We start from the raw sequence: 19,159 nt of genomic DNA on the forward strand, positions 1-19,159 counted from the left end.
TGGCTTAATGTTGAACTCATAACCCCTTTTTGATGTTTCGTTATGTTCACATTTACAAGTTATTTCTAAGTTCTTTCTCGCCCACCCTATGTTGAAGCCATGCTTGGTTTTATTCTTTTTTTTAACTGCTTCTCACCATAAATGATGCATTCTGGTGGACTCCTTTGTTTTGATAAAACCAAAGTTAAGTTAATATCAACATGTAGTCTTACTTTCTTTTTTGTTTTTACAAAATAAGGACAAATTATCTGCACTGTGGCATTTCTCAGAAATGTTTCATTATTTAAATGGTGCAAAGTTTGTATTTTCTGGCTCCCTAAACACTGGTCCCATGTGAACAAAACACCCAAGTGATGACAAAAACTTATGCGAATACACTTCAACTCATGTCTGTGTGGACATGGCCTTATCACACTGGCTCTGAACAGTCAAAGCCTCCGAGACCCCCTGTGGTTGGGATGGGATCACAGGTTGGGAACAAATGATCTAAACTGATGGTAAGCCAAACACTGAATAGTTTAATGGCAGTGCTATGCTAGCGAAACCCTGCCAAAACAGATGCTAAATGCTGTTAGATGGTGTGATCTGCTAGTCACATTATATTCATATTCGGCCTAATTTCAGCAACTCTTTTTACATTTGTTTTCTTCCTTCCTCTCTGTGCTCTCATAAAGACTTTTTTATTTTTGGTATTCCTGTTTTCAAAAAAGATATTTCAATTTGTCATTTCTTCTTGTGCTAAGAGCAGACAGGGTAAGTGCTACATGGTCACGTTTTCAAAAAAGGGACAGCTTGAAATGGATGCTAAAATCATTCATAGAACAAGCAGAAGGAAAGCAAAACATTAAGTTTTAAATCTGTCAGAGAGAAGCTGAAGTTTGTAAAACAAAAAACAAACAAACAAACAAAAAAAGTCACAAAATATTTTCCAAGTTGAACTTTTAAAAAACAACCAAAAATTAGCTAAACAGAGCAGCCAGGCTACATCGCAGCAGCTAGGCTAACGTTATGCTAACTGTTGCGTATCAGCCCCTCTGTTTTGTTTAATTCTCTGTAGCTTCACTTAATGTTATTTGGATATAAAAACATTTTTAAAAGGAATAGATTGTACAAAGCATGCAGAAAGAAGACATCAACCAAAACTTACATTGTAAAGTTTTGCTAATGCTAAATCAGCATTAACATGCTGCAGCTGGGTATATTTCCTGGGAAAAAGATATGTGTTCACCTTTTATTATGTCCCAATAAAGCATAAATGTTAGTTTAAATAAAATCATGCTTCTTGGGATTTGAAAATTGCTTTTCTTTCAAATCACAATTTTGATGTTAAACTGAATATTTCACCTCTGTGCCATCATTATATTTGTGCTCACACCAGTGAGTAAATATATCACTTTAAATCATTGCACACACATGACCCAAGCAGTGCAATGACATTTCAGTCTGAACGTCAAGCACCATTCAAAAATTAAAGTCTGCACTTCTTATTCAGTGACAGGCTATGATATAAGCTATGTCAGGAGAGCTGTATGCTGGATAAAAATCACTGAGATTATCATGCTCTGGGAAACGGAATCAGTCGGCAGTGTGATTTCTTTTCCAACACATACCTCCTGTTCAAACAGGTTGGCAATGATCTGCCATGTTGGTCTAAATGTATATATGATAATGATGATGACAAGCAAGCATTGAAAATGATGATGAGACCCAGAAGGGAGAAAGGCCTTACTCTGGGTACACAGTCCATCTGTGCAGTTCTCGATGGCCTCGCTGTTCCCTTCACACATCTTGCCTCGGTGTCTGGGTGCTGGAGAGTTGCACTCCCGACTCCGCTGCCTCTCGCACAGGCTGTTGCATACTGTCCATTCGCTCCACTCATCCCAGCCTCCATCAACTGCAAAAATATACACAGGATGGAGTTTATAGAGCATGTAGAGTGCATGTGGCTGCATTAATTAGCACTGAGAGGGAGGATAGAATCACAAAAACAGGAATGGCATCACTTCGCATGAAGATGGAAAAAACTGAGTTACATTGTAGTTACATTATGGTTTAAAGAAGCAATGTAAATATATAGTTCATCATTATCTGAAATAACCTATTTACCATTTTATGAAAAGATTGATGTCATCCTCATAGCTGTATGATATAGTTTAAGTCTGGATATTCATAACCTAGATTAACTGACTACGCTAATGAGGTATCCTGTTTTTTTAACCAACAACAAACAGAAAAAAAGGGCAGTTTATGCTATTCTAGTTTTGGTGCCATTTCTTGACAAGAAAGTAACTTAAAATTAATGGCCCAACAAAAGAAATGGGGCGTAAAGTGAAATTTCAGGCACCCTGAAGGGTCGACAGAAACGCTCCCTGTGGCACGACACAAACCCTTTTGCAAAAAGTTTGAAATCTTTAATATACAGTCTTGGGGATTCTCACTCATTCTGTCAGCAAAAGGTCTTGTTGTGCTGTGAGATTCTCAGGCATGCTTTTATTTTTTTTTTCTATTCAAAGATTTCTTTGAGTAGAAGAATTTTTTCAGGTTGGAAAGGCCATGGCATCTCTAAGGTACTGTAGGCCAGTGTAGATTTTGAGGTGCACAAATTCTCTTCTTATTTCCTTTTTATGTTTTGTATGGAAAAATGTTTCTTTAGGAGTTTGCTGATATTTATTTAAATCCATTATTCATTTTCAAGTTTTATTGTGCCACCTCGTTGTAACACAACCTCAAATCATGATCAATGCACCCCTGAGCTTAACAGTGGGATAGTTGTTCTTTTCATGAAAAATCTGCTTCTTTTCTTTATTAAAAAAATGAAATTACATTCCTCAGTGTGTGAAAAAGGTTTTGTTTTTTCTGCTTTACTGTAACTTTGTTTATAAAGCACTTTAAAACAACTACAACTGAGCAAAGTGTTGAACACAAATAAATTTACATACAAATAAAAATACATATAAATATAATAATAATAAAAAAATCTAATCAACACAGTAGGTCAGGGATCACCATCTCTGGACCTCTTAAGCCAGTGTCCTGCAGGTTTTCAATGTGTCCTTGCTGCAACACACCTGACTCAAATAATGGGTTAAAAGGCTGGTGCACACCTTAACAACAAGCTGTTGGAGAACTACTTCATTTGAACCAGGTGTGTTGCAGCAGGGACATTTTGAAAACCTGCAGGACTCTGACTCAAGGGCTCCAGAGTTGGTGATCCCTGCATTAGATCAAATAAGAACAAATAAAATAAAATAGGTTTTGCTGAGACCTGAAAGCCAAAGAATAAAAATGGATTTCAATACAAGTTTTAAAAGTGGACAATGAAGGGGTCTCTCTAATGTGCAAAGGCAAATTATTCCACAGTTGTGGAGCAACAGTGGAGAAGGCCCTGTCCTGTCCTTGCAGACAGCTTCCTCCTGGATCTTGGTGCCTGCAGGAGAAGCGGGTTAGTCGGCCTGAGTAACTTAAATTAGAGGATCTCTGGCTGAAAATACTCAAACTTTATTTTGCTTTATTGTCATAAATGCAGTTTTTAGTGAAAGTTTCCAATTTCCATTAGCTGCCATTTCCCTATTAAATTATGGAATAATAATAAAAAAAAGTCAAATGTAAACACTTTACAGGCTTCTTCCAGATGTATTATAGTATGTCCTCAAAGTAAAGGTTTGATCTAGAAAAAAACCAAAGTCCTCTACAAGTTAAAAAAAAAAGAAAGATGTTCATGTAAACATTATCTGAGGGCTAAACTCACAATCCACAAAATGCTGCATCCTGCTCTTTCTTCTTTATTCCACAACTGAATTGTACAAAAGTGAATCAAATAGAAGATTTGATCCATTGAGCACTGATTCCTTAGCAAGTCAATGATTATATGATTACAGGCATAATGAATTTGACTACTATGAATCATTTAATGACTTTGTTTTTACCAGTATAATATGAAATAGACTCTATCTGTTAAAATATCTTGAGACAGTTTTCAAAATAAAAAAGCTGATTTGAATTTAATTGAATCAAAGATAAAAATAAAACAACTGTAGTAATTAAATATGGAAAAATGACCAGATGTTTAAGCACAGGTCCTCACATGTTTGCATGGCACTAGTTAATCAGCAATAGTGGAAAACAACCCTTTATTACAATGATGTAAACCACAACTTATCTATACCACAGAGAGCTTTTATAAGCTAGATGACTTTTCACTTCTACAATGACCTGCAGTGTTTATTGTGGTGTAGGTGGGGGTCCGTGGTGGTCTGCAGCTGTGTTAACTAGAGCTGTTGGCTCCAGCTGCAGTAATGCCTGGAGAATAGAAACCCTGCTTGTTTTAGGGTGTCAGTATGCTTTGTATAGAAATATCACAGCTCACAAATCACATTTAATGATTAACCTCCTTTATAATGTTACTTACTAACTTTCACTTTGGTGTAATTTTCATGCACTGGATCATTTCTGCAGTAGGAACACGTAGACAATCTGGATGACAGACAATGCATGAAGCGGTGTGGTGGTACAGCTTGAGACACATTTTCTCCTCATTAACCCCTGGGCCTGTTTATATAATGGAATTTGATGCAAGGCTATGAAACCGAGACAACCTGCTGCATGCTAATAGCTGAGAATTTTTGTCCATGCTCTGTCATCTGATCAGGGAAGAGCTCATCATACTAAGCTTAACAAACATTGGGAGACCATATGGTGCCTGAAGATTTCTGGCAGCAGTTTTGATACCTATAATACAGACTGGGAGGTGGTGGGGAATGTAATTTCCTTTGTGATGTTACATGGGCTTTTCCTACACTCTGCGTGTAATTGTGGTTTCTTCCCAACTATTGAAATGCAAAAGGGGTGTTTGTATGTTGAAGAGAGGATGCTGAGTGCATGTTAGTTTGACCACTGGCACTGGTGAGTGTTTGTGTATTGTTTCTCCTGACAGGTCTTGCTGCTCTGATTCTGTTGACGGTGCTCATCTGCCAGCTGGTAAACAACAGAAACATAGAGGCAAAATGGAACAACTGCAAAACTCAGCATTACTGACACATAACATACTGCACTGTGTGATTATTCAGTAAAAGAAAAGAAAAAGTGAGTAAACCCTTACTGCTTCCACGTTGGTCCTGAACTGCTACTAAAATGCACTTAATTAACTGATGAGCAGCCGTCTTTCATAGTGAGAATGATTATTTACAAAAGAAAAACCGTCAGCTTTGCAGAGTTGACGTTGCATCCAGGGCTGTACCCAATTTGTTTTTTTTTTTTGTTTTTTTTTTTGGAAACATTGAGGTCTACCAACCATTAACGCGCACACACCTCATGAGACTAAAATTTCTTGTACATAATTTGTGAATCTTCTGCACTTTTTTTTTGGTTTATAATTTGTTGGTATGAATAAATTTGATTGTTGTTAATCACTTGGCTGCAGCTGGGGTGAAAGCCAGAGACTAATTTCCCCTAGAGGAACAATAAAGTTCATATTTATCTTGATTTATTTAAAATGAACGCAAATTATGTTTCACACAAACTCTCTATCATGCCGTCTCGTCTCTGTTCTCCATCTATTCAGTTCTCTTCTTTCGTCTGCTTTTTCTGTCCTTCACCTGCCTTTTACGCCAACGTGTATAAAAACATGATTTGAAAAACATTTATAGTAATGTCATTTACACTTTTGTTGATTTGTCTTTATGTCCAAGTTAATCTTAGATTTAACAAAAATGAAGAAAATAAGATTTATTCATAAATACTCCAGTGAGACTGTAAGTCTGCTCAGTTTTCTTTCATGTTAAATTTTACTTATAAATATGACAACTAAACATCTGTCTGTGGTCAGTGGCCCACACAGGATGGAATGAGGCCAGTAAGTTAAACATCAGTGAAAACTAATTAATATGACTATATATCTGATCTATTAGATATCATTTTGTTTTTCTATAAAAAATAAATAAATCAATAAATAAATATATATATCTCACAATGGCTATTGTCATACTGTAGTTTAAACAAGGCTTCGTTGTGTCTTATTACAATAACAATATAAATATTTGGTATTTCAGTTGATGAACCTTTTAGCAAAAATTCAAACTGGAGGGGACGTCATCATTAAGTCGTAGTCAGACTGCTGTGAGTCCAGTTGGACCCAGGTGCTGCGTGTGGTGCCTTGTAGAGGCAGTGTTTTTTTTTTCTGTCTCTCTCTTTCTCTCTATAATAGTCCTTTGTTTAATTACAAGATCATGATGTCATCACACTACATCATCTTGGGCGTAAGTGCATGCAGCTTGTAGCATGTAGCGATTAGCAGCTGAGTGACATGAGCTCTTTTGGGCTGGCTGAAGACCAGACACGCTGCCGCATCCTGAATTATCTGCAGAGGTTTAACTGAGCATGCAGGCAGGCCAGCCAGTAAGCAGTAGTCAATGTGTGAAATGAGCAGAGCTTGGACCAGGAGCTGTGCCGTGTGTTCAGTCATGCCTCTGTGCAGTCTCTGCGCTCTCAGGACAGTGTCCTCACAAAGCTTTCACTCCGCCAAAGTTTAGTGGCCTTCCCTATCCATAAGCAGAGTTTCACATTGGTATTATTTTATCTATGAATTCATTCTTAGCCTGCTTCTCTCTTACCTTTGTAATTATATTTATTTTAAGTCGAGTAACTATTGTCTACGCTCTAATGATTTTCTTTTATTGACAGTCCTAAATTTCGCACTGAACTTGGCAAAAAGGCTTTTAAACTCTCTGCCCTGCAGCCTGGAACAGCTTACAAGGTGACTTAAAACTGCAGGAGCTGATCCCAGTTACAGTTACAGCTTTTAAATATGTCTTAAAGAGCTGGGAAGCTGACTTAGTAGGGGCTTTCCCTATTCTTAGATTTGTATTTTATATATTTTATACTGTATGTTTTATGCTGTTTGTTGTTTCAATGGTTGTTTTACATGGGACATATAAATGAGATTTAGAATCAGTTCTAGATTATAAATAGTTGGTATGAAAGGAATGGATTCACACATTACTACTAATTAGTCCTCTCAGATGACCATATCTCAAAAGCTTATTTCCTTATTTTATGAATTTTATGAATTTTATCAGATACACAGTGTGAAAAAGCAGAGGTCCAGACATTGGTGTCCTCAATGAAAAGTAAGGCCATCTCAGACTACAGTTTGGATGTTTGTTGTTAATGATTATGACAGTTTAATTAGTAAAAGACTGAGAAAGCATCTTTTTGTTCGCATCTTCCATCTATGAAGGGCATGGCAGCATGGCTAAGGTTTGCAAAGTTGCAACAGATCAAACTACAGGTCATCTGGAAAAACGTTCTTTGGTAATAAAGGACCAAAATGGAGATGTTTGGTCATAATGCACAGCAGCATATTAGCTCATGCGCATCATAACAACTGTCAAGTATGGTGTTGGAGGGCTTATCCTTTGGGCTTGTTTTGCAGCCACAGGACATGGACACCTTCCAGTCATTGAATCACGAACTCCTCTGTATACCAGTTTTCCAGAGTTATACGTGAGGCTAACGTTCTCACAGGACAATAACCCCAAACACAGGAGGGTGTTACAGACCCAGGGACTTTGTACATACACACACACACACACAAAGAAAAAAATCTACTTCAAGTTTTTTAAACCAAAAGTTGATTAAACAGCTACTAAGTTGTGGGATGGACTTTGTTTCTGAATTTTAGCCATTTTTTGTTGTTGTTTTTATTATGTTCTGATATGTAACCTTTAGATTATGAGATGATCAACTTTTGCTTTTTAGTCAGGTTTGTACATTTTCCAAAAACGTCACAGTTGGTGCACATTCAAAGTAGAAGATGGGTTTACTCCATCTTATTTCATTAAACCTGTGCATCCAAAGCCCACTGAAGACAAATCACTGACAACTTCATCTTCATCATCATTAGGATCTAAAGGTCTAGTTTTGTCTCTGTAGCTGCCCCAGCAGTATAGGTTGCAGTATGCAGTTTGCATTGACTTTTAATTTTGTTCCTCACCGAGAGCTTCATTCCAACATTATCGTCTCTAATTAGCCAGCCTCTATCCTCATCCATCCTCTGCACACTTCTTGTGCTCAAACCAAACCTGCTTCTAGTGTGTCAAAACCAGATCAAGCCTGTCAGTCAGCAGCTCAGAGAGGAGTTATTGCAGCCTACGCTTCAACTCGGCCCATATTTCTTCCCTCACACAAAGACAAGGATCAACCTAGACATGAGTGCAAAACCTCCTTCTTTCTCCTTCTGCACACAGCCAGAGATGCTGTGAGGCCTTAAGGCCATAGTGCTGGAACACTGCTTATCTCTGCTGTAGTGGGAAGTTTTTATTTCTCTTCTTTTGCATGGAATTTTCTCATATGACAATAATTCTGCAAAAAAACAACCCATCTTCCTCCCAATGAGCTATATATAAAGCCAAAGCCTTTCATTGGCAACAATCAGTTGGCAATGTTTTGTTTTACACCAGAGCCAGACCTATTACAAATGGTGGTTTCAGGGGTGCCTAATTTCTTTTTAAATTCATGTGCATGTGCATATACGTTAGCACAATTAAAAACAGGGTTACTGCTACAAACCTTCTACTACAACTGTATGCAGCTTGTTCAGTCAGACACATTTCATCTAAACAGTCAACTAAAAATCAACTTATTAACCAATTAAATGCCAGAGGTTTAAACGTTTTTAAGGCATACTGTAAATGAGAAAAAAATGTTGAATATGACCCAGAGATTATATTATTATGGCAATAAAATTACTCATCTAATTTTGTATTGTGGCATCACAGGTGGCAACTCAGGTTGGCAGCCATATTAGATTCCATAACTTTCACTATAAAAGATGAGTATTACTTATTAGGGGTGGGACTCAATTAAAAAAAAAATCTAATTAGAGGCTTTCCAATGAATTAATCTTAATTAATTGCATTTTAATTGCATAATAATAGTTGTCCCAAATTGCAACATTACATGGATTTTAGCGGATGAGCGAATAATATATACAAACATTATTATTGTAAACTATAATGTCTGGAAAAATGAATTACATTTCAATTCAAAACAGTAGAAAAAAAATGGAAAATATCCCTGGCCAAAAAATTAAGAGACCTAATGTTAAAGTATATATATACATATATATATATATATATATATGATGTAAAAATCTTGTAGATTGATTATTGATGATATTGTGATAAATCTGTGAAGACACGGTAAGTTATTAACTATTTTTACAGGACACTGTTATCTTTAGTGCCCGTGGGAGTGGACACAGACTACCCTCCAGCAACAGAACTATAAGTTGATCCAGAAAGTGGGTCTTGTGCTGGGGATGACTCTGGCACCACTAAAGCTGATTGTCCAGAGAAAAATGCTGCACAATCACATCCTCTACAACAGTGAAGAAACAACAAAGTGTTTTCAGTCACACACTGTCAAGTTCCCTGCAAAACATTTTAAAGATCATTCCTGCCAGCAGCCATCACCCGCCGGAAAAAAAGCTTTATCTTTTTATTATTAATGTTTTTTTGTTTGAAAAGAAAATAATAAAATTAAAACACTGCAATTACCCTTTGGGACTAATAAATGATCATTGAATCATTTAATTTGATTTAATTCCATTAATTTCATTTAACTTATTTTAATTTCAGACATTTTTATTTGCATTTCACCGATTTAAATTCGTGCTCACATCCCATGAAGTTCAAGTTTTAAATGCGAAAGACACCAAAATAACACCCACACTGGTATTAACTGAAGGAATTAAAGTTCAACAGTTTAACTAGGAGTCAGAATAAAACAAACTGCATTATTTATGAGATGTTATACAGGTGGGAGTTTATTGATAGCTTAGAAAGTAAACTGTGTATTATAAAATAAAAAACACTTATGTTAGTAGAATAATATTCCACATATTTTATATACCATCACATTGTCTCCACTAGTAGTGTTACCTTACTAGTGCAGCATTCAATACAGCATTGGCAGAGAAGATTTTTCACGTTTTTCATGGGCACAACCCACATACTCAACTCTGGTGCTCATCCCACAAATGCATTTTCCTTACAAATGTGGCCCCAGTTATTATCAAAAATCATTGTTACAACAAAGAAGTAATGCACCAAACACGTGTCCTTCCTTTAAATAACTATAAGTATATGAAATATATTTTTTGTTTATTTTTCAGTGTACTCAATTTTGTATATGACATATGATCTTACATAATTATGTTATAATCCAGATTTGTAAAAAAATATGCCTGGTACACACATTTTTATATTTAGTGTTTCCCACTACAAAGCCTCTGCTTGTGGAAAATTTTAAATTTGAAAAAAAGTTAAAGTGTCCTTCCTCATGAAAGAAAAGGGAATTCCTCCATCCATCTGGATCGTTTGCATCTGTGTTTGTTAGCTTGGCATGGTCTTCAGCTCTGCCTTTCTTAGCTGTCTGAGAGAAGAGTGGGGGAATGGCTGAACTCTTCATTCATTTCTTTAAGGGGACACCTCTAATATCTTTAGAAATCATCAACTGTTATTTATACATTCATGCAAATTTAGCATTTAAAACACTTTTGACAGAACAGGAAATTCTCTCTAAAAGGGAAATTTCCAGTCACTTTGGGAAAATGTCTTTGCTTTTACTGTGTCTAAAACACTCAGCATTTCCACTTTGCTGTCAAACTATGCAAATAATGTCTGGAACTGGGCTGCTATCAGAGCAACGTGTCCTTGGATGTTGCATGTGTTAAATTAAACTTTGTAAGTACTAACCAACTATTATTATTAAAGGAAAGCAGTTTCTGTCTGACCTGTCCAGGATGCATCCTGCCACTCGCCTGATGAATGGAAGCAGTTTCAGGAACTCATAGTGAGTCAATAAATCCCTGTATCAGAAGGCTGCTTGCTGATTTCCTGAAAGCCAACTCATTATGAAATATATACAAACATGGACAAAAATGTTGGCACCCCTGTGTTAATGAAAGAAAAACCCACAATGGTCACTGAAAAAACTTGAAATTGACTAAAGTAATAATAAAAATAAAAAACTACTGACAATTAACCAGTGAAAATCAGACATGACATGAAAAGCATGTTAGCTGCACAGCTGCACATATTATTCAGAAGTTTAAGGGAATGTAGCCAACCTCCTGGACATGGACACAAGAGGAAAACTGATGAAAAATTGAAGTGACGAATAATACGAATGGTAACCAAAGAGCCCAACAGCCTCTAAAGCTGAACTTGAAGGTCAAGGTACATCAGGGTCAGAAAGCACCATCCGTCACTGTTTGAGCCAAAGTGGACTTCGTGAGAGATGACCAAGGAAGGCACCACTGTTGAAAGCAAATCTTAGAAAGGCCAAAACTGAAACTTGCAACAATGCATGCTGATAAGCGAGAAAGCTTCTGGGAGAATGTCCTTTGGACAGATGAGACAAAAATGGAGCTTCTTATCAATGCACATTAGCTCCATGTACAAAGACACAAAAATGAAACACGCCAAGAAAAGAGCACTGTCCCTACTAGTCGCACTGGTTGGGGTGGCACCATGCAGTCATGAAGAAGCTAACATGCAGATCTTTGTGCATGCCAGACATGCAACAGAAGCAGGCAGCAAAGTCATCATTGTCAAAGCAGTGACACAGATGTTGTTTTCATTAGAGTCAGTGTTCTGCAGGGACTTCAGGAGCTAGGTCTGCAGCAGTTGTGAGTTGCCTTTGGCCAAGGACAGAACCTAAAGTGATTTCCTGTACATGACTTGTGTTGCACTCTTCCAGAAAAGAGCAAAGGGATGCTCTTCTTCCATGCCCTCACTGGCTGTGATGTTGTTTCAGCATTCTGTGGCAAAGGGAGGTAGTCTGATTGAAAAACCTGGGATGTTTGTGATGAGGCTTCCTGTGTCTTCAGCAAACTCAGCCAGTACGCACCTGTAGTGGAACCTATATTGAGACCTGTAGTGAGGCCTGGAGACCTTGGAAAAGGTTGCAGTCATCATGTATGACAGATCCAGCACAGCTGAAGGTGTCGATGATGTGTGGTCGGACAAGTTTGCTTGGAAGCAGAGGCCATATAAAGTCATTCCTCCAACCCAGAGCTGAAGAAGCATGTGAAGTGATCTGCCTATCAGGTGGGCTGAATCTAGAGTAAGTCAGCAGTCTGTCAACCAGAAACGCAGACTCCAGCCATAATTTTGGACAGAGCTCAGACCCATTGCAAAGAGTTGCCAGCAGCTGACCAAGTGTGGTTGCAAGTTGGAATGCTGAGTTCGATGCCAGTGCTATTGCTTTGGTCTGACTTGCACGGCACTGTGCACCTTCAGATTCAAGGTTTGGAAGCATTGTAGTATACTCATCCAGGTAGCAAGATAAGTTAAAAACAAGTATAGGCCTACTGCCTACATGTACATCTAATAATATATCAGACAGATGGTGCATATGACAGCCGCACTTTTTACTCAAATCATAATTCCAGGACTAATATTTGGTACCAGGAAGCCAGTGAATAAGTCTATGGTTTCAAATTCGGATTCTACATAGTCAAAAATGTATGATTTAACACAAAGATCATTCAAATAGGACCAGTCTTTGCAATTTTTGCAATATTGCAGGTTTGCCATATTTCTGGATACTCAGTGGCAGGCATTTTTCCAAGATCTTGAATTTTATGTGTTTAAGAAGTTTTATCAAAAGAGCAATCCCCAAGGACCACGTATGCCAATTTTGGTGCTTGTTTCTAGAAATTAACGATTGTTACGCTTGTTGTTACAAGTGTAATAATATATAACTGTTTTACTTATACATTTACATGCTCCACTACACTGTGGAACATGAAACAGGCTTGGTTACGTTCCGGGGCTGAATCTGGGAGAGGGTGTCTTGAATCAGTGCAGGTACAAACAAAATTTTAAGACTATCAAAGCATTCTGTATCAAAATGAGCTGCATAGTGTCAGAAAACTTGGTCTCATGGTCATGGGGTTCAAACAGGATAATGACCTAAACAAACAGCTAAAATTAGCCAAGAACGGGTAAAAGCAAAACATTGGACTATCCTGAAGTGGTCTTTCTTTGAGTCCTGATCTAAATCCAACATCTGTGAAAGAGGCTGAAACGTGCTGTCTGGCGAAGACAACCTTCAACCCGAGACAACTGGAGCAGTTTTCTCACGAGGAGTTAGACGAAATACCTGTTGACAGGTACAGAAATCTTGTTGACAGCTAAAGAAATCTTTTGATTGCAGTGACTGCCTGTTCCATTAGTTTGCTTTTAAAAATGGTTCTACTGAACAACAAAAGCAATGTCTGAATTTCATTGGTTTAATTTCAGTAAAAGTCATTATTACTTTTGTCAGTTTCAAGTTATTTCAGTGACAGTTGTGGATTTTCCTTTATTTATTTATTTTATTTTTGTCAATGTCTCATATATATATATATATATATATATATATATATGTATATGAGACATTGACAAAAATAAAATAAATAAATAAAGGAAAATCCACAACTGTCACTGAAATAACTTGAAACTGACAAAAGTAATAATGACTTTTACTGAAATTAAACCAATGAAATTCAGACATTGCTTTTGTTGTTCAGTAGAACCATTTTTAAAAGCAAACTAATGGAACAGGCAGTCACTGCAATCAAAAGATTTCTTTAGCTGTCAACAAGATTTCTGTACCTGTCAACAGGTATTTCGTCTAACTCCTCGTGAGAAAACTGCTCCAGTTGTCTCGGGTTTGAAGGTTGTCTTCGCCAGACAGCACGTTTCAGCCTCTTTCACAGATGTTGGATTTAGATCAGGACTCAAAGAAGACCACTTCAGGATAGTCCAATGTTTTGCTTTTACCCGTTCTTGGCTAATTTTAGCTGTTTGTTTTAGGTCATTATCCTGTTTGAACACCCATGACCATGAGACCAAGTTTTCTGACACTATGCAGCTCATTTTGATACAGAATGCTTTGATAGTCTTAAAATTTTGTTGTACCTGCACTGATTCAAGACACCCTCTCCCAGATTCAGCCCCGGAACGTAACCAAGCCTGTTTCATGTTCCACAGTGTAGTGGAGCATGTAAATGTATAAGTAAAACAGTTATATATTATTACACTTGTAACAACAAGCGTAACAATCGTTAATTTCTAGAAACAAGCACCAAAATTGGCATACGTGGTCCTTGGGGATTGCTCTTTTGATAAAACTTCTTAAACACATAAAATTCAAGATCTTGGAAAAATGCCTGCCACTGAGTATCCAGAAATATGGCAAACCTGCAATATTGCAAAATTGCAAAGACTGGTCCTATTTGAATGATCTTTGTGTTAAATCATACATTTTTGACTATGTAGAATCCGAATTTGAAACCATAGACTTATTCACTGGCTTCCTGGTACCAAATATTAGTCCTGGAATTATGATTTGAGTAAAAAGTGCGGCTGTCATATGCACCATCTGTCTGATATATTATTAGATGTACATGTAGGCAGTAGGCCTATACTTGTTTTTAACTTATCTTGCTACCTGGATGAGTATACTACAATGCTTCCAAACCTTGAATCTGAAGGTGCACAGTGCCGTGCAAGTCAGACCAAAGCAATAGCACTGGCATCGAACTCAGCATTCCAACTTGCAACCACACTTGGTCAGCTGCTGGCAACTCTTTGCAATGGGTCTGAGCTCTGTCCAAAATTATGGCTGGAGTCTGCGTTTCTGGTTGACAGACTGCTGACTTACTCTAGATTCAGCCCACCTGATAGGCAGATCACTTCACATGCTTCTTCAGCTCTGGGTTGGAGGAATGACTTTATATGGCCTCTGCTTCCAAGCAAACTTGTCCGACCACACATCATCGACACCTTCAGCTGTGCTGGATCTGTCATACATGATGACTGCAACCTTTTCCAAGGTCTCCAGGCCTCACTACAGGTCTCAATATAGGTTCCACTACAGGTGCGTACTGGCTGAGTTTGCTGAAGACACAGGAAGCCTCATCACAAACATCCCAGGTTTTTCAATCAGACTACCTCCCTTTGCCACAGAATGCTGAAACAACATCACAGCCAGTGGGGCATGGAAGAAGAGCATCCCTTTGCTCTTTTCTGGAAGAGTGCAACACAAGTCATGTACAGGAAATCACTTTAGGTTCTGTCCTTGGCCAAAGGCAACTCACAACTGCTGCAGACCTAGCTCCTGAAGTCCCTGCAGAACACTGACTCTAATGAAAACAACATCTGTGTCACTGCTTTGACAATGATGACTTTGCTGCCTGCTTCTGTTGCATGTCTGGCATGCACAAAGATCTGCATGTTAGCTTCTTCATGACTGCATGGTGCCACCCCAACCAGTGCGACTAGTAGGGACAGTGCTCTTTTCTTGGCGTGTTTCATTTTGTGTCTTTGTACATGGAGCTAATGTGCATTGATAAGAAGCTCCATTTTTGTCTCATCTGTCCAAAGGACATTCTCCCAGAAGCTTTCTCGCTTATCAGCATGCATTGTTGCAAGTTTCAGTTTTGGCCTTTCTAAGATTTGCTTTCAACAGTGGTGCCTTCCTTGTCATCTCTCACGAAGTCCACTTTGGCTCAAACAGTGACGGATGGTGCTTTCTGACCCTGATGTACCTTGACCTTCAAGTTCAGCTTTAGAGGCTGTTGGGCTCTTTGGTTACCATTCGTATTATTCGTCACTTCAATTTTTCATCAGTTTTCCTCTTGTGTCCATGTCCAGGAGGTTGGCTACATTCCCTTAAACTTCTGAATAATATGTGCAGCTGTGCAGCTAACATGCTTTCATGTCATGTCTGATTTTCACTGGTTAATTGTCAGTAGTTTTTTATTTTTATTATTACTTTAGTCAATTTCAAGTTTTTTCAGTGACCATTGTGGGTTTTTCTTTCATTAACACAGGGGTGCCAACATTTTTGTCCATGTTTGTATATATTTCATAATGAGTTGGCTTTCAGGAAATCAGCAAGCAGCCTTCTGATACAGGGATTTATTGACTCACTATAGTTCCTGAAACTGCTTCCATTCATCAGGCGAGTGGCAGGATGCATCCTGGACAGGTCAGACAGAAACTGCTTTCCTTTAATAATAATAGTTGGTTAGTACTTACAAAGTTTATTTAACACATGCAACATCCAAGGACACGTTGCTCTGATAGCCCCAGTTCCAGACATTATTTGCATAGTTTGACAGCAAAGTGGAAATGCTGAGTGTTTTAGACACAGTAAAAGCAAAGACATTTTCCCAAAGTGACTGGAAATTTCCCTTTTAGAGAGAATTTCCTGTTCTGTCAAAAGTGTTTTAAATGCTAAATTTGCATGAATGTATAAATAACAGTTGATGATTTCTAAAGATATTAGAGGTGTCCCCTTAAAGAAATGAATGAAGAGTTCAGCCATTCCCCCACTCTTCTCTCAGACAGCTAAGAAAGGCAGAGCTGAAGACCATGCCAAGCTAACAAACACAGATGCAAACGATCCAGATGGATGGAGGAATTCCCTTTTCTTTCATGAGGAAGGACACTTTAACTTTTTTTCAAATTTAAAATTTTCCACAAGCAGAGGCTTTGTAGTGGGAAACACTAAATATAAAAATGTGTGTACCAGGCATATTTTTTTACAAATCTGGATTATAACATAATTATGTAAGATCATATGTCATATACAAAATTGAGTACACTGAAAAATAAACAAAAAATATATTTCATATACTTATAGTTATTTAAAGGAAGGACACGTGTTTGGTGCATTACTTCTTTGTTGTAACAATGATTTTTGATAATAACTGGGGCCACATTTGTAAGGAAAATGCATTTGTGGGATGAGCACCAGAGTTGAGTATGTGGGTTGTGCCCATGAAAAACGTGAAAAATCTTCTCTGCCAATGCTGTATTGAATGCTGCACTAGTAAGGTAACACTACTAGTGGAGACAATGTGATGGTATATAAAATATGTGGAATATTATTCTACTAACATAAGTGTTTTTTATTTTATAATACACAGTTTACTTTCTAAGCTATCAATAAACTCCCACCTGTATAACATCTCATAAATAATGCAGTTTGTTTTATTCTGACTCCTAGTTAAACTGTTGAACTTTAATTCCTTCAGTTAATACCAGTGTGGGTGTTATTTTGGTGTCTTTCGCATTTAAAACTTGAACTTCATGGATGTGAGCACGAATTTAAATCGGTGAAATGCAAATAAAAATGTCTGAAATTAAAATAAGTTAAATGAAATTAATGGAATTAAATCAAATTAAATGATTCAATGATCATTTATTAGTCCCAAAGGGTAATTGCAGTGTTTTAATTTATTATTTTCTTTTCAAACAAAAAACATTAATATAAAAAGATAAAGCTTTTTTTCCGGCGGGTGATGGCTGCTGGCAGGAATGATCTTTAAAATGTTTTGCAGGGAACTTGACAGTGTGTGACTGAAAACACTTTGTTGTTTCTTCACTGTTGTAGAGGACGTGATTGTGCAGCATTTTTCTCTGGACAATCAGCTTTAGTGGTGCCAGAGTCATCCCCAGCACAAGACCCCACTTTCTGGATCAACTTATAGTTCTGTTGCTGGAGGGTAGTCTGTGTCCACTCCCACGGGCACTAAAGATAACAGTGTCCTGTAAAATAGTTAATAACTACCGTGTCTTCACAGATTTATCACAATATCATCAATAATCAATCTACAAGATTTTTACATCATATATATATATATATATATGTATATATATACTTTAACATTAGGTCTCTTAATTTTTTGGCCAGGGATATTTTCCATTTTTTTTCTACTGTTTTGAATTGAAATGTAATTCATTTTTCCAGACATTATAGTTTACAATAAATGTTTGTATATATTATTCGCTCATCCGCTAAAATCCATGTAATGTTGCAATTTGGGACAACTATTATTATGCAATTAAAATGCAATTAATTAAGATTAATTCATTGGAAAGCCTCTAATTAGATTTTTTTTTAATTGAGTCCCACCCCTAATAAGTAATACTCATCTTTTATAGTGAAAGTTATGGAATCTAATATGGCTGCCAACCTGAGTTGCCACCTGTGATGCCACAATACAAAATTAGATGAGTAATTTTATTGCCATAATAATATAATCTCTGGGTCATATTCAACATTTTTTTCTCATTTACAGTATGCCTTAAAAACGTTTAAACCTCTGGCATTTAATTGGTTAATAAGTTGATTTTTAGTTGACTGTTTAGATGAAATGTGTCTGACTGAACAAGCTGCATACAGTTGTAGTAGAAGGTTTGTAGCAGTAACCCTGTTTTTAATTGTGCTAACGTATATGCACATGCACATGAATTTAAAAAGAAATTAGGCACCCTGAAACCACCATTTGTAATAGGTCTGGCTCTGTGTAAAACAAAACATTGCAACTGATTGTTGCCAATGAAAGGCTTTGGCTTTATATATAGCTCATTGGGAGAAGATGGGTTGTTTTTTTGCAGAATTATTGTCATATGAGAAATTCCATGCAAAAGAAGAGAAATAAAAACTTCCCACTACAGCAGAGATAAGCAGTGTTCCAGCACTATGGCCTTAAGGCCTCACAGCATCTCTGGCTGTGTGCAGAAGGAGAAAGAAGGGGTTTTCACTCATGTCTAGGTTGATCCTTGTCTTTGTGTGAGGGAAGAAATATGGGCCGAGTTGAAGCGTAGCTGCAATAACTCCTCTCTGAGCTGCTGACTGACATGCTTGATCTGGTTTTGACACACTAGAAGCAGGTTTGGTTTAGCACAAGAAGTGTGCAGAGGATGGATGAGGATAGAGGCTGGCTAATTAGAGACGATAATGTTGAATGAAGCTCTCGGTGAGGAACAAAATTAAAAGTCAATGCAAACTGCATACTGCAACCTATACTGCTGGGGCAGCTACAGAGACAAAACTAGACCTTTAGATCCTAATGATGATGAAGATGAAGTTGTCAGTGATTTGTCTTCAGTGGGCTTTGGATGCACAGGTTTAATGAAATAAGATGGAGTAAACCCATCTTCTACTTTGAATGTGCACCAACTGTGACGTTTTTGGAAAATGTACAAACCTGACTAAAAAGCAAAAGTTGATCATCTCATAATCTAAAGGTTACATATCAGACATAATAAAAACAACAACAAAAAATGGCTAAAATTCAGAAACAAAGTCCATCCCA

General features: G+C 37.3%; 1 protein-coding gene across 3 annotated transcripts in view; it reads right to left on the reverse strand.

The window, feature by feature from the left end:
- Positions 1 to 19,159, reverse strand: part of unc5db (unc-5 netrin receptor Db) — a 280,454-nt gene that overhangs the window by 79,545 nt on the left and 181,750 nt on the right. For all 3 annotated transcript variants that reach the window (XM_041999262.1, XM_041999261.1, XM_041999263.1), the window contains one exon: positions 1,730 to 1,894. In XM_041999262.1, the coding sequence (XP_041855196.1) occupies positions 1,730 to 1,894 (165 nt within the window). The remainder of the gene's footprint in view (positions 1 to 1,729; positions 1,895 to 19,159) is intronic.

Source organism: Melanotaenia boesemani, chromosome 11, assembly GCF_017639745.1.
Source record: "Melanotaenia boesemani isolate fMelBoe1 chromosome 11, fMelBoe1.pri, whole genome shotgun sequence".
Taxonomy (NCBI): Eukaryota; Metazoa; Chordata; class Actinopteri; order Atheriniformes; family Melanotaeniidae; genus Melanotaenia; species Melanotaenia boesemani.